The sequence below is a fragment of the Oryx dammah genome, unplaced genomic scaffold (assembly GCF_014754425.2).
Source record: "Oryx dammah isolate SB20612 unplaced genomic scaffold, SCBI_Odam_1.1 HiC_scaffold_14, whole genome shotgun sequence".
Lineage (NCBI taxonomy): Eukaryota > Metazoa > Chordata > Mammalia > Artiodactyla > Bovidae > Oryx > Oryx dammah.
In genome coordinates this window covers 14,197,333-14,211,893 of record NW_024070198.1, presented here as the reverse complement: position 1 = coordinate 14,211,893, position 14,561 = coordinate 14,197,333, and the positions used below count along the sequence as shown (strand labels likewise).

Genomic DNA, 14,561 nt, shown 5'->3' with positions numbered 1-14,561 from the left:
GACGGGATAGAACTATGCGTGCTAACCGGAGAAGGGGGGTTCACTCCATCTGGTGGGGATGGGGGGCAGACCAAGACTATTTCATCTGGAACTTGAGGGAGGTGAGGAGCCCACCTGGTGGAGAACAATAGGAAGGGCATCCTTAGAACTTGGATCCAGGCAGCACGCAAGCCCTTCTTTTGATGCTTCTTTAAGAACAGGGAAGAAGAAAATCTAGGAAATTTACTTTATTGTTTATTTCTTTTGGCTGTGCTATGCAATGGAGAAGACAATGGCAACCCATTCCAGTACTCTTGCCTGGGAAATTCTATGGACAGAGGAGCCTGGTAGGGTAGTCCATGAGGTCACGAAGAGTCGGACATGACAGCGAATTCACTTTCACTTTTCACTTTGCTGCACTGGAGAAGGAAATGGCAACCCACTCCAGTATTCTTGCCTGAAGAATCCCAGGGATGGGGGAGCCTGGTGGGCTGCCATCTATGGGGTCGCACAGAGTCGGACACGACTGAAGTGACTTAGCAGCAGCAGCGGCAGTGCTATGCAAACTGCGAGATCTTAGTTCCTTGACCAGGGATCAAACCCATGCCCCCTGTATTGGGAGCACAGAGTCTTAACCACTGGACTGCCAGGGAAGTCCCAAACCTAGGAAATTTAGACTGGAGAGGGACGAGTAGTGTGGAAACTTAAAGTGCCTTTAAGGAGGAGGAGGAAAAAAAGAGGATTGGAGATTTCCTAAAGGAAATGTCAAACAATTAAGCAGGTAGCAAGCCCTGCAGGCCTAGAGGAAGAGCATTCCAGGAAGGAGAACTGCAGTTACAAACTCTTTGGATTGGGAGGAAATGGAATTTGCTTGAGGAAAAAGCAAGGCCAGTGTTTCAAAAAGCTGGGAGGAGAAAATCATCAAGGGTTTTGCTTCTCTCTCAGAACTGAGTTACCTAGAGTCAGTTTCTGTGCCTGCAAGTCAAAGATAGTTCTTTCAGGAGTTCTGTTTTTCTGTTGATAACCTCTGTATTTTTTAAGGCAATGTCAGTTTGTTTTGTTTACAAGTATGTTGATTATCTGTTAAGATGACTATTTTGTTCTTGCCCTTTGAGTTTCCTTGTCTGTTTTGCTTGTTCTTTCAGATAAAATTGACTGTTTTAATGTTGCCAAAAATTGTAAGTAAAATTAGCAATTATAGAAATAAAATGTTTTTCAGGGGAAAAAAAAAAAAGAAGAGGCCCAGATTATTGTGTAGAGGGCAGAGGTAGCCATCCTTCACCTGTGGCTTCTCTGGGGTTTCCTGGTGTCCTGACAAAGATGTTGAGGACCCAGGAAGAAAGCATTGCCTTTACTAGATCCATTCATAAACCAGTGAGGGGGAGAACAAGGATGTGGTCTTGGTTTTAGCTAAGTTCTTAATAATGTAACAAGTTGTCTCTGCTTTCTGGACCTCAGTTTTTCTACCTATAAAACAGGGTGAAGGGCAGGTTGGATTGAAGATCTTTTTTTTGAAAAAAAAAAAAAAAAAAACCTTTTTAAAAATCTTTATGCTCTTGCTTTTTCTAGTTTCTTTTACATAGCTATTTTTGACTGCACTGGGTCTTTGTTGCTGTGTGAGCTTTCTCTAGTTGCAGTGTTGTAGCCACGGGTTCCGGGAAACAAACTCACTCAGAAGGACAATGCAGATAGTGGAGTGCAATTCATTACACCGGCAGGCCCAAGGCAGTCTCCTCTTAGCCAAGGACCCCCACCAGTTTTTGTGAAAACCTTATATACCCTAAGTATACCTGCCCAAACCCACCTCCCCAGATTCCCTGAAACTAGTCTCAGCAAAGGAAAAGAAAGATACAATCCAAGTTAACCCGTGATTCATATGCCTTAAGCCCAGGTAGCTAACAGGTGGACAATTATCAATAGGCCTGTGGTCATACCCCAATAAGCATAATAGAATGTATGATTCTATTCGGTTACACAGATAATCAGGGTATTCTTTTAGGGATGGAGAGTCTAGGTACGAGCCCTGGGGCTCTTCCTTCCAGGGGCCTGGTTTTCCAGTTGGTGTGTCATTTCCATAGATAGCGAGCATAGAGCTCAAAGTCCACAGTCCGGCCCAAGATGGAGTCCTGCTTTCAAGATAGAGCCTGGTTCTGTTTCCTCCTTCAGCAGCAAGCAGGGGCCGCTCAGTATGTGGAGCCTGGGCTTCTTACTGCGGTGACTTCCCTTGTTGCAGAGTACGGGCTTTAGGGCACAGGCTGAGTAGTTGCGGCCTATGGTCTTAGTTGCTCCATGGGATGTGGAATCTTCCTGAACCAGGGATTGAACCCGTGTCCCCTGCATTGGCAGGTAGATTCTTAACTCCTGAACCACCAGGGAAGTCCCTGGATTGAAGGTCTTTAAGGTACGGTCTTGTCAAAATTCTGTGAGTTTGTGACTTCTTGGAAGACTGAGGTGTAGCTCCAGAGAATGTGGTTTAAAGAAAGCAGAGAGCAGAGGAGCAGAGTGGGAAGGCACACCTGATGGATTGGAGACAGAGAGAGGGGCCTCAGAAGACCCTGAAAAATGCCAGGAGGAGAGCCTCTCAATTCACGGAAGTCTGTGTGATTCCCAGTGTCCAATGCCATGGAAGGTGAAGCATGAGCATTTGGGAAAGGGTCCTGAGCTCAGCGAGGAGAGGTCATGGTTGGTCTTTGTGGAACAGAAGCCAGACTCGGATGGGACGAGCATGAATGCAGAGGTGGTGAGGAGGAATGTTAATGTTCCTCCTGGGCTAAATGCTGGGGAGTCCGTTTCTCACTCTGTGCCCTGTCCCCCGTGCTGCTCACTGACTGCCTCCCTTCCCTACCCCGTTACTGCTCTTTAGGAAATGCTCCAATAAAACTGACTTCTCAATAAAAGTTTAAAGAAAAAGAAAGAGATTAATTTGTTGGGTGCTGTTTTGTGCCAGGCACTGTATTAAAGGCCTTGCATATAGATTAATTTTATCTTTACAATAACCTTGTGGTAAATACCATTAGTTCCCCCTTTTTACGAGCAAGGAAACTGAAACAGATTAAGAGACTACTCAGAGTCACATAGCTCAAAACTGGAATTCCCACGCAGACAGCGTGACTGCAAGGCCCAAGCTTTAAGAGCCATGCTACAGGGCAGTTGGATGGAACTAATTCATACTATGATGTGAGTGACTGGCAGATGACTCCATATGGAAATTGTCTCCTACCATTTCCATATGGGATCATCAGTAAAGGAGGAGGTTCGGGATCCAAAGGTAGGGAGTACAAATGCTGGTATATTTTAGACAAGGTAGGTAGTTGGTCTTCTAGTCTTATATTGTATAGGTTACCAGGAGTTTAAACTTTCTGTGTATTAAGGAAAAAATAACTGAGGTTTGTTACTGAGTTTTAGAAAGTTTGTAAGTAATAAAATGAGGAAACATGGAAGACAGAGTTGATGTATGTTATTTATAGGAGAGAAAGATCCGTGCATATTTGAAGGCAGAGGGAAGGTCCCTATGGGGAAGGAGCCGCTGGAGGTACTTGAAAGGGGGACCATTTAGAGGGTCCTCAAAGAATCAAAAGAAAGTGGGGTCTCAGGGATGGGAGGGGGTTCACTCGAACAGTGTTTTCCCCACTGAGTGTGAAGGCAAGCTAGGGAACAGGTGGGAGGGTGGAGCGAGAGTATGATGACCACCTCAGTCTGCTTGGCAGGAAACTGGAGCCAGTTTCTCATCTACCATGAGGGTGGAGAGGGCATTCGAGATCAGGAAACTCAGGCAGAAAGGAGAGAGTGCAAGAACTCACGAGGAAGAACTAGAGAAAAGGCCTGCAATGGGAAGGGCGGAATGGAAGTCTCCCCAGCAAGTTTTCAGTTTCCCTGGCGTTTCCACACATCACCGTCCTCACCACAGGCAGACCCCTGACCTCAAGCTGGTTCCCAGATCAGAACTGAGTGATGGTCTGCCTGGGTCCATTCGTACCATCTCCTCTCCTCATGGTCCCCGTGGCCTCAGGCATTCTCCTAGTCACCTTGAAGACAGCCTGAATGAATGCCGTTGTGCACGTGAACACATTTGCCTAAAGAATCTATATCTCAGTCACAGCTTGTCCTAAGTCACTGTCACCAAGAAGCGTCTCCCTCACCTGCTGCCTCAGCAGCAGGGAAAACTCTCTGGCATGTTGAGACTCATACAGGATGAGGACTGTCTCTGAATGCATCCCTTTTTGGTATTTTAGGAGATGAGGAGGAAGATGGAGGTGATGAGGACAGGTTGGACAGTCCGGTCAGGGTCCCAGGGCCCAGGGGGCCAGGAGGGACCGTGTCGGAAGCTCACCTTGCCCGGAGGCTCACGAAAGCGAAGAGCAGCCGACGCATGCTGTCTCACAAGCCACAGGACTTCCAGGTAGGAACAGCCCCAGGGCCCCACATCCCTGTTGTACCAACACCGTGTTGTCCAGATTCTGGCAACTGTGGTGGTGGTAGAAGAGCTTCTGCCTATGGGCAGTGGCTTAACTAGTAAAGAGGGATGTAAGGGCATAAACTCAATGAGAAGAGCTCCCCATCTTTCTTCTGCAAGCAGCAGTAAATGTCAATCCAGATGAGGCTCTTCAGAGAAATAAAATTCCCTTTGGTAGCAGGAAGTGAGAGAGTTAGTCATGTCTGACTTTTTGTGACCCCATAGACTGTAGCCCACCAGGCTTCTCTGTTCGTGGGCTTCTCCAGGCAAGAATACTGGAGTGGGTTGCCATTCCCTTCTCCAGGGGATCTTCCCAATCCAGGGATCAAACCTGGATCTCCCACACTGCAGGCAGACTCTTTCCCATCTGAGCCCCCAGGGAAGCCCAAGAGCTAATCAAGGAGTGGAAGCCCAGGTACTGGGTTTTCTCACAGCTCTGGCTGCTTCCTTGGGAGATAGCCGTGGAGGGTGTTAGTACCTCCCAGGGATCAGGAAGACCAGGTAGGAGGCTGACTCTGGGCAGCAGCCTCCACCCTGCCCTTTGCTTTCCCAGGCCAGTTCTAGACTACTGCAAGCCCATGATTGCTCTTGGTTTTGGCAGCCTGACCCCAGTTCCCATCACGAGAATGGGCGCAGGTGGATGCTCCTTGAGCACCAGTACATTGCAAAGCTGCGCTGGCCTGGTTTCAGTGGTCCCTACGGGTGAATGAGCCAAGGTGACACCTGTGGATTCTCTTACACGTCATGCTGGGAAAGGTTCAGTGACGACTCCCCTTCTGTACTTGCAGATCCGGGTCCGAGTGATCGAGGGCCGGCAGTTAAGTGGCAACAACATCAAGCCTGTGGTCAAAGTCCATGTCTGTGGCCAGACACACCGAACGAGAATCAAGCGAGGGAACAATCCATTTTTTGATGAGGTAAACGGGCAAATGCATGTCCTTGTGTGTCTGTTTTATTTACGTGTACCTTCTCAGTTTCCACCCACTTCTCTACAGTCCCAAGTGGGAGAGGACCACCTGTGCAGACTCAACTGTACACAGAGGACAAAGTTCCAGCCTTAAACATTCTGTGCTAAGAACCCCTGGGGTCTTGGAGTCACATGGCCTGCTTCATTATTGGTTCTCAGAGAAGCCTGGTGTCTTTCTGATGGTTTTACAACAACTTCTGGAGGAAGCCCTTCCAAATGGGTCTTTGCACCTCTTACCATGGACCACACAGAACACTTAGGACCTGCCTTTGTGCTTTTTAATTAGCAAATGTCTCCGAGGGGTGACTCCATGTGACTTAAGTAACCCAACTTTATAAAGGTGTCAAAACCTACTTGACTATAAAAACAACACAGGTTAGAAGAAGCAATTATGAGCAGAAAGGGTATAGCCTGTTCTGATGACCTCTTCTGCAACACTCTTCAAAAATGCTGAATACCTTGACAGTTGTCTTCAATACCATGAAATTCCACACTTAGGACTGTGAAGAGAAATGATAAATTTGGGGAGTTTTTCACATGCCAGCCTTACTCTGCCGAGGAGCCACGTTTCTGAGATTCCTGGGGCCTCATGCTATGATCTCTGAGGCCAGGCATTTCCTACCACAGCTTCCTCTCACAGTTCCTCTTAGTTCCCAACATTTTGTAATCCCAGCCTTGGTGCTGGTTCTTTTTTTCTCTGTTCACAAAAGGAACGGGTTTTTTTTCTATGTGGTGCTCCTGGTTGTTTTCCTATGTTCAACTTGGCCCCCAGCTTTTCAGAGGCTCCATTTTCTTCTCACTTTGGGCTTCTCCTTGGATGAATCACAGACACCAGCAGGCAGGTGGTGTCAAAGCTAACATGAGAGATGGGTGCATTTAGAGACGGGGCACTGGAAGTGGACTTCAGGGAAGGCTGGGTGAAAGTCATGTTGGGGGACGAGACAGGATTGCAGGAAGGACAAAATATGGGATACTTGATGCCTAGAGCGTAAGACCCATCCAAGTGTTTACTGAAGGAAATTTACACATCTCAAAGTAGCCTGGAGTTAAAACTCCCCTCCCAGTCTCCCCACCATTCTAAGAAAACAAAGAACTCTCTCACTCGCAGACAAAAAATGGCCATTGAGGTTGATTATGCCCAGCTCCCAGCCAGTCCAGCCTCTGGCCTATCTCCAGAATTCCTTGCCCAGGTGTTTAAGAGATAACTACTCCAAACAACCTTGGAGAAGAACAGGCCCCCTTAAGACAGTACATTTCCACATAGATGCCTGAATATACTTACTCTTTTCTTGGATTAGTGCAGCAGCTCACTAATCTGACTGCTGCCCCTTCTTTCCTCATTAAAGGTGATCTGTTCCTGTAAAGTGCCGGTCTCTTTCTTTTTCCGAACCTCGCCTTCTCTAACTCCCTTACCCTACATTTATAATGCGGGACATTTACTCAACTACTCTATAGGAAGTCCACCTCAGAACTTAGCATTTTAATGAATACTTTTGAAATTAGATTTCTCAGCTAAAGGGAAGAATCAAATAACTGAGCTTCTAAACAGACCAATTCATAAATCAATAAAAAGATTTTACGAAAAAATCTCTAGTTTACACACACATTTTTAACCAAGTGATTCAACTTGGTATCACCAAGAGACAAATGGACATGTGTGTCCTGATGGGATATAATGGAAGTAATCAGCATCACTTGTGTTATTTCTTGTCCAGTGGTCAACTTGAATCTAAACTGTAAGATATTCTGCAAAGCAACTGGTCTTGATAGAAATAAATAACAAAAATAAGCGAGGAGTACCATTCTAGATAAAAGGAAACTTGGGAGATACAATAACCACATACAATGTCAGATCCTCAAATGAATCCTAGATTTTTTTAAAAAGCTAAAAACTTTTTTCAGAACAAGTGTAAGAATTTGAAAATTGACTGTTACATGTTAAATTTTGGGGGTGTGATAATAATGTTGTTGCCGTTCAGTCACTAAGTTGTGTCTGACCCTTTGGGACCCCATGGACTGCAGCATGCCGGTCCTTTCCTGTCTCTTGGAGTTTGCTCAAATTCATGTCTGTTGAATCAGAGATGCTATCTAACCATCTCATCCTCTGTTGTCCCCTTCTCCTTTTGCCTTCAGTCTTTCCCAGCATCAGGGTCATTTCCAGTGAGTCAGCTCTTTACATCAGGTGGCCAAAGTATTGGAGCTTCAGTTTCAGCATTATGCTTCCAATGAATATTCAGGGTTGACTTCCTTTAGGATCGACTGGTTTGATCTCCTTGGTCCATTATATAAAAAGATGTTCTTGCTCTTCAGAGATGAGTGCCAATTTTTTTTACTTTTTGAAAATAATCTTTTATTGTTTTTACTTTTTGGAAATAATCCTCTCCCCTGCCACTGGTGATTGCTTTTATTTATTTATTAAAAATTTTTTTCTTTTGAACTTTTTATTTTATATTGGGGTATAGCCAATTAATAATGTTGTGATAATTTCAGGTGAACAGCAAAGGGACTCAGCCATCCGCAAATGTACTTTTAAGGAGTGAAGTATTGCATTATCTAGAATCTTCTTCCAGATAGTTCAGTTCAAAAAAGAGAGTGATAAAGCCAAAAGCCAGTGTCCCAGAATTATAGCAATGATTCTTTCATTTTTTTTACATTTCATTTTTTTCTTTTCATTTTTATTTAAAATAAATTTTAAATATTTCTAAGGAAAATGTAGGAGAAAAAAGTCTTAGTTTAAATAAATGCTCTGTCTTTCTCTCTTAGGATTAAAGTCTATTGGCACATAAAACTTTGACTTTATGGTAAAACCTCTACATACCCAATTTTCATCTTCCAAGAGTCAACCTTCTTAAACTTAGCTGTTACAATGAGTTAAAACGTGGTCCATACTGACTCTACTAAGGCACTAACAGTATCTAATGAGCAGAGTTGGCTTTACAAGTATTTTGTTAGGAAGAGCAACATTCAATTCAGTTCAGTTCAGTCGCTCAGTCGTGTCCGACTCTTTGCGACCCCATGAATTGCAGCACACCAGGCCTCCCTGTCCATCACCATCTCTCGGAGTTCACTCAGACTCACGTCCATCGAGTCCATGATGCCATCCAGCCATCTCATCCTGGGTCGTCCCCTTCTCCTCCTGCCCCCAATCCCTCCCAGCATCAGAGTCTTTTCCAACGAGTCAACTCTTCACATGAGGTGGCCAAAGTACTGGAGCTTCAGCTTTAGCATCATTCCTTCCAAAGAAATCCCAAGGTTGATCTCCTTCAGAATGGACTGGTTGGATCTCCTTGCAGTCCAAGGGACTCTCAAAGAGTCTTCTCCAATACCACAGTTCAAAAGCATCAATTCTTCGGTGCTCAGCCTTCTTCACAGTCCAACTCTCACATCCATACGTGACCACTGGAAAAACCATAGCCTTGACTAGACGGACCTTAGTCGGCAAAGTAATGTCTCTGCTTTTGAATATACCATCTAGATTGGTCATAACTTTCCTTCCAAGGAGTAAGCATCTTTTAATTTCATGGCTGCAGTCACCATCTACAGTGATTTTGGAGCCCCCCAAAATAAAGTCTGACACTGTTTCCACTCTTTCCCCATCTATTTGCCATGAAGTGATGGGACCAGATGCCATGATCTTCGTTTTCTGAATGTTGAGCTTTAAGCCAACTTTTTCACTCTCCTCTTTCACTTTCATCAAGAGGCTTTTTAGCTCCTCTTCACCTTCTGCCATAAGGGTGGTGTCATCTGCATATCTGAGGTTATTGATATTTCTCCCGGCAATCTTGATTCCAGCTTGTGTTTCTTCCAGTTCAGTGTTTCTCAAGATGTACTCTGCATAGAAATTAAATAAGCAGGGTGACAATATACAGCCTTGACGTACTCCTTTTCCTATTTGGAACCAGTCTGTTGTTCCATGTCCAGTTCTAACTGTTGCTTCCTGACCTGCATACAGATTTCTCAAGAGGCAGGTTAGGTGGTCTGGTATTCCCATCTCTTTCAGAATTTTCCACAGTTTCTTGTGATCCACACAGTCAAAGGCTTTGGCATAGTCAATAAAGCAGAAATAGATGTTTTTCTGGAACGCTCTTGCTTTTTCCAGATAATAGCACTAAAAATGGAAGAAAATTAACCTCACCTCTCCAGATCATGCAAGCCCTAAGCACATGAAATAACCTTGATCTTCAGTTAGCTACTAGAGGCTAAATCACTTCAGTCGTTTCCAATTCTGTGTGACCCTATGTCCTATAAGCCCTCCAGGCTCCTCTGTCCATGGGATTCTCCAGGCAAGAACACTGGAGTGGGTGCCATGCCCTCCTCCAGGGCATCTTCCCGACCCAGGGATCATACCCATGTCTCTTATGTCTCCTGCACTGGCAGGCGGGTTCTTCACCACTAGCACCACCTGGGAAGCCCTACCTACTAGATATCTGGTGCCAAACGAACAATTCTATTGAGTTAAGTAAACGCTATGCACAGTTGTTACTTAACCCTTTTTCTGATATGCAGAGTTTACCTTGAAGCTCATGATGCTTAAGCTCCAGAGCCTCTTCCGAGATCCTGCGGTAGGTTCACGCAGTCACGCCTAATTTGAGGTTGTGTCTTGTATATTTTTTAGGAAGGCCCCTCAAATTTTAGTGTCAGATCCCACTAAATCTTAATCAATCCCTGTTGACATTCAAACATTTTCCCTTTTTGTTTCAACAGTTATTTTTCTACAATGTCCACCTGACTCCTTCTGAACTGATGGATGAGATCATCAGCATTCGGGTAAGGGGGCCACAGAGTAGGAGGGTAGTGCTCACTAGCTGCCAGATGAAACCGGTAATCTTCTCTACACTCTCCTTTCTTCCAGGTTTACAATTCCCATTCTCTGCGGGCAGATTCTCTGATGGGGGAGTTTAAGGTGAGTGTCCACTGTCTGCTTCATTCAACTTAGGTCAAAAATGGGCACTTTCATGATGAGGAATCTGGTTCCTGGCCAGGACTCAGGGTACCCATCTTGGTGACATTCATAAGGTTATATGTAAGGCATTGATGCCATGATTATTGCTGAAAGCTGGACACAAATGCTGTGGGGTCAAGAAGCCACTTGAGTGTCCTCTGGCTGGAGTCTAGTCAACTTCCAAAGTATAGCACTTAGCACTTAGTCCCGGACTTAGTCCAAGGGTAAGATGCCTGGGAGCTGCCATACCAGGGCCCTTCACAGAGTTCCTGTTGTGGCTGGGAGCCCAGTGTACTGCTACAGAGGGAAGAGTACTTGGCTGTGGCAAGAAGCCCATTACCCTGCTCCACTTGCCAGTAGCCCAGAGTTCTGTCTACTAAGTCAGCTATTGTAAATCTGGTGTATGACAGGCAAGCCAAACCAGGGAAGAGAATCAAGGTGCTTTTCTGAGCAGTTCACACTGGACTTACTGATAAGGACTTGTTGTGCCGCCTTAGCGATTCTACATGGAATGGGCTGCTTCTTGAAGCAAGTCTTAGAAGATGATTTTGGGTCAGTTCATACTCTGCCATTAACTGGCAGAGTATGTAAAACCTCTCTGGTGCTTACTTTCTTCATCTGTAAGATGCGATTTTGTGAAAATGAGGTGAGATACAATATATAAAGCACCTAGGTCTTGGTGCATTGAAGTGCCCAATCAAAGGGTCTGTTAATATTAGTATTAGAATTAACTGGAGGAAAAGGTGGAGGAATACTCAATAAGTCATCCCGTATGGTGACCGTGGCCCAGGTGTGCTTGGCTCTGAGGGTTTCCTCAGAATGTGAGACGTTTATGCTACTGGAAAAGTCCCACGCAAACCAGGCCACACTGGTCACTGTGTCCCCTCCAGCTGTGAGACTAGCTCATTCATTCAAAATGATGGATTGAGAGCCTTCTATGTGTCACACCTCAGAGGAGGCATCAGGTATACAGAGACAGTAAGATGGAAATGGTGGGTCTTAAAGCAAGTTGTCTAGTCAAAAGCCTTTTTTTTTTTAAGTGTAGTAATAATGATAGATTCTAGCAGTGACTGAGCAGATTGTAAAATTTGTTTGAACTGTTTTAAATTATTTTTTCCCCAGATCGATGTTGGATTTGTTTATGATGAACCTGGTAAGTAACATTTTCCCATGAACTTGAAGACTCTGGGAGTCAAGAAAATTTGAGGGATCAAAGAATAAAAAATGATGTTTTTCTTGACCGAGAAAAGGAAAGGCTACACCCAGTGGGAATTATGATAGCAGTTTAGTATGGGTGACTTTTTTTTTTTATAATCTAATGGCAATCATCCTAATAGAAACAAATAGATAATTTCTCTGTTCTGTGATGCTACTTTAACCTTACCAAAATCAAATGATAGAATCGGTGACTAGAGCTTAGAGAGTCTTGTTCAGTCACCCCAGGGCAGGATGTGGGTGGAGAGTCAGTGTGAAGGAGAGAGCATTAGAATGGAGCCTCATCTGGGGAGTATGGTCCGTCCTGAAGACATACTGGAGGAAATACTTGGTTATCTTACTGCCGGTGGAATCATGGACCTGTCAGCCTGTCTTTAGAGTATTCCTGTCCTTTTACGCATTCTTTATTTTAGGTCACGCTGTCATGAGGAAATGGCTTCTCCTCAATGACCCTGAAGATGCCAGCTCGGGTGCTAAAGGCTACATGAAAGTCAGCATGTTCGTCCTGGGAACCGGAGACGAGCCTCCCGTAAGCTCCAAATTCTCGGTCCTCTGTGTTTAAGAGGACCCAGAGTTAAGCAAGTGGGCACCAGTCATTGTGAAATGGAGCAGAGCTTCCAATCAATAACCCCAATCCTCCAATTCCTCCAACTTTCTGGAATTTGTTATTTTCTTCACAACAGAATTATTATTCCAGCTTACTTAGCTCCTTCCTTGTGTCTGTGAGCAGGTCTTCATTCAGTAAAGATATGTGTGTTTTTAAGAGTTCCCCACATCACTGCATCTACAGAACCTGGCTCCGTTGCAGAATGAGGCATTGCTACCTAAGAGGACAGTTGTTATTCTAGAAAATTGGGCAGCAAGCCAGTAGCCAGAAAGAAAGTAAAAGAGCTTCAGTAACTGTCTCTCTATTTAGTGCTTAGAAGGTTAAAAAGGACACATTATTTTCTTGTAATGTACTGGTCAAAGAAACATGAGCATTGATTTTGTAGGGCAGTTTTGAGGTTGAATTGATGCTAAACTCTTAAGCTCAAAACACAGGAAATCCTAATGTAAACAGTTATGATTGGCTTTATTTTAACAAGCACAAATTTGGCCTCTTGAAGTGCTGCTTCCCTATGTGTATAATTTGCCACTGTGTGTCCCCAATAGCCTGAGAAACGAGATCGTGATAATGACAGTGATGACGTGGAAAGTAACTTGTTACTCCCTGCTGGCATTGCCCTGCGGTGGGTGACCTTTCTGCTGAAGATCTACAGAGCGGAGGACATCCCCCAGAGTATGTATTGATTTAATCCAGCCCCAGGATTGTGAGTTACCTGCATGATTACATGTGATAAAAGTAATCTACTCCAAATAGTTGTTGGTGCTCCCTGCCATATGTCTTTCTCCTTAAAGGCCTTCATGGAGTTATTTTCATTCATTTTGGCCCTATTGAAAACTACCTAAGCAAATTCATGGGGCAGCCTGTTGCTCCCTGACCCATGGCCCTTATGGAGCCTTTGACCCATTCATCTCTGTTCTTTCTCTTTTGGGTTCCACACCTCCCCCTTATTCTAAAGGATACCAAACAGAGGTCAGCGGTCAGCATTGCCAACTCCTTTCATCCCAGATGAAACTGAAGTTCTATAAACAGATAAATGTATTTGCTATCAGAGTATTAAAAATGGCTGGGCCAAAGTTGTAAGTGCCAATAACTAGAAGTCTGCCACTATTGTATTAAGAGATGGGTGCATTTAAGAGAATTACTGAGAGTGATTCCACTCATAGAGGCTAATCTAGTTGCTCACCTGTCCTTGCTAAGGACTTGACATCCTCTCTGCCTTGCCTGGTGTGCCTGCTTCCTGCTAGGCCCTGGGACATAGGACCCTCTCCCCATCCTCAGGAGGCATGGGCTGTACAGGCCATGGAGCTCTTCAGGATTTGCTACTTTTCCAGGAACCCCTCCCCTCTCATGACACCCCAGACCATCTTTCCCTCGGAAATATCTTAAATGAAGTAAATAAATTAAACCTCACATTATAATACCTACTGGGCCTGTTCAGCTGAACTCTGTTCACTTTTTAAAACTGGAGTATAGTTACTTTACAATGTTGTGTTAGTTTCTGCCGTATAACAAAGTGAATCAGTTGTCTGTATACATATATCCCCTCCCTCCTGTGCCTCCCTCCTGCCCCCACCCCACCCCTCTAGGTCATAACAGAGCGCTGAGCTGAGTTCCCTGAGCTGTACAGCAGCTTCCCACTAGCTATTTCACACATGGTAGTGTATGCACATCACTGCTGTTCTCTGACCCCCTCGCCCCGTCCTCTGCTGTGTCCGCAAGTCCATTCTCTATGTCTGCATCTCTAGTCCTGCCCTGCAAATACGTTTATCAGCATCATTTTTCTAGATTCCATATGTATGTGTTAATATAGTTGTTTTTCTTCTTCTGACTTACTTCACTCTGACAGACACTAGGTTCATCCACATCACTACAAATGAGCCAATTTCTTTCCTTTTCTGGCTGAGTAATATTCCGTTGTATGTATGTACCACATCTTCTTTATCCTTTCACCTGTCAGTGGACATCTAGGTTGCTTCCATGTCCTGGCTGTTGTAAATAGTGCTGCAGTGAACTTTGGGGTACATGTATCTTTTTGAATTATGGTTTTCTTCAGGGTATACGCCCAGTAGGTAGGATTGCTGGGTCATATGGTAGTTCTGTTTTTAGTTTTATAAGCCACTTCCTTACTCTTCTCCATAATGGCTGTATCAATTTACATTCCCACCAACAGTGCAAGATCTAGTCACTTCTAAGTTTGTTAAAACAGAGATCTGTTGTCTGTAGGGGATTAAACACGTTATGATTATGCCAGATTTCCTGGAGTTAATCAGGAAAAGATGAGGCCTATATGTTGACCTAAAGAACATTTTCCAAATCACAACTAGGCCTCAGTTTTTTAATTACCCTGTTTGGATGGACTTGTTTAGTCTATTGGTTTCCTCAATAAGTGATTGATTCT

The 14,561-nt window shown here is 44.5% G+C and overlaps 1 protein-coding gene across 2 annotated transcripts in view; it reads left to right on the top strand.

Moving 5' to 3' along the window:
- The window catches only part of MYOF (myoferlin), a 177,808-nt gene that overhangs the window by 67,752 nt on the left and 95,495 nt on the right, over window positions 1-14,561 (top strand). For both annotated transcript variants that reach the window (XM_040254539.1, XM_040254538.1), the window contains exons 6-12: window positions 4,212-4,378; window positions 5,221-5,349; window positions 10,104-10,166; window positions 10,252-10,302; window positions 11,464-11,494; window positions 11,970-12,085; window positions 12,709-12,835. In XM_040254539.1, coding sequence (XP_040110473.1) covers window positions 4,212-4,378; window positions 5,221-5,349; window positions 10,104-10,166; window positions 10,252-10,302; window positions 11,464-11,494; window positions 11,970-12,085; window positions 12,709-12,835 — 684 coding nt within the window. The remainder of the gene's footprint in view (window positions 1-4,211; window positions 4,379-5,220; window positions 5,350-10,103; window positions 10,167-10,251; window positions 10,303-11,463; window positions 11,495-11,969; window positions 12,086-12,708; window positions 12,836-14,561) is intronic.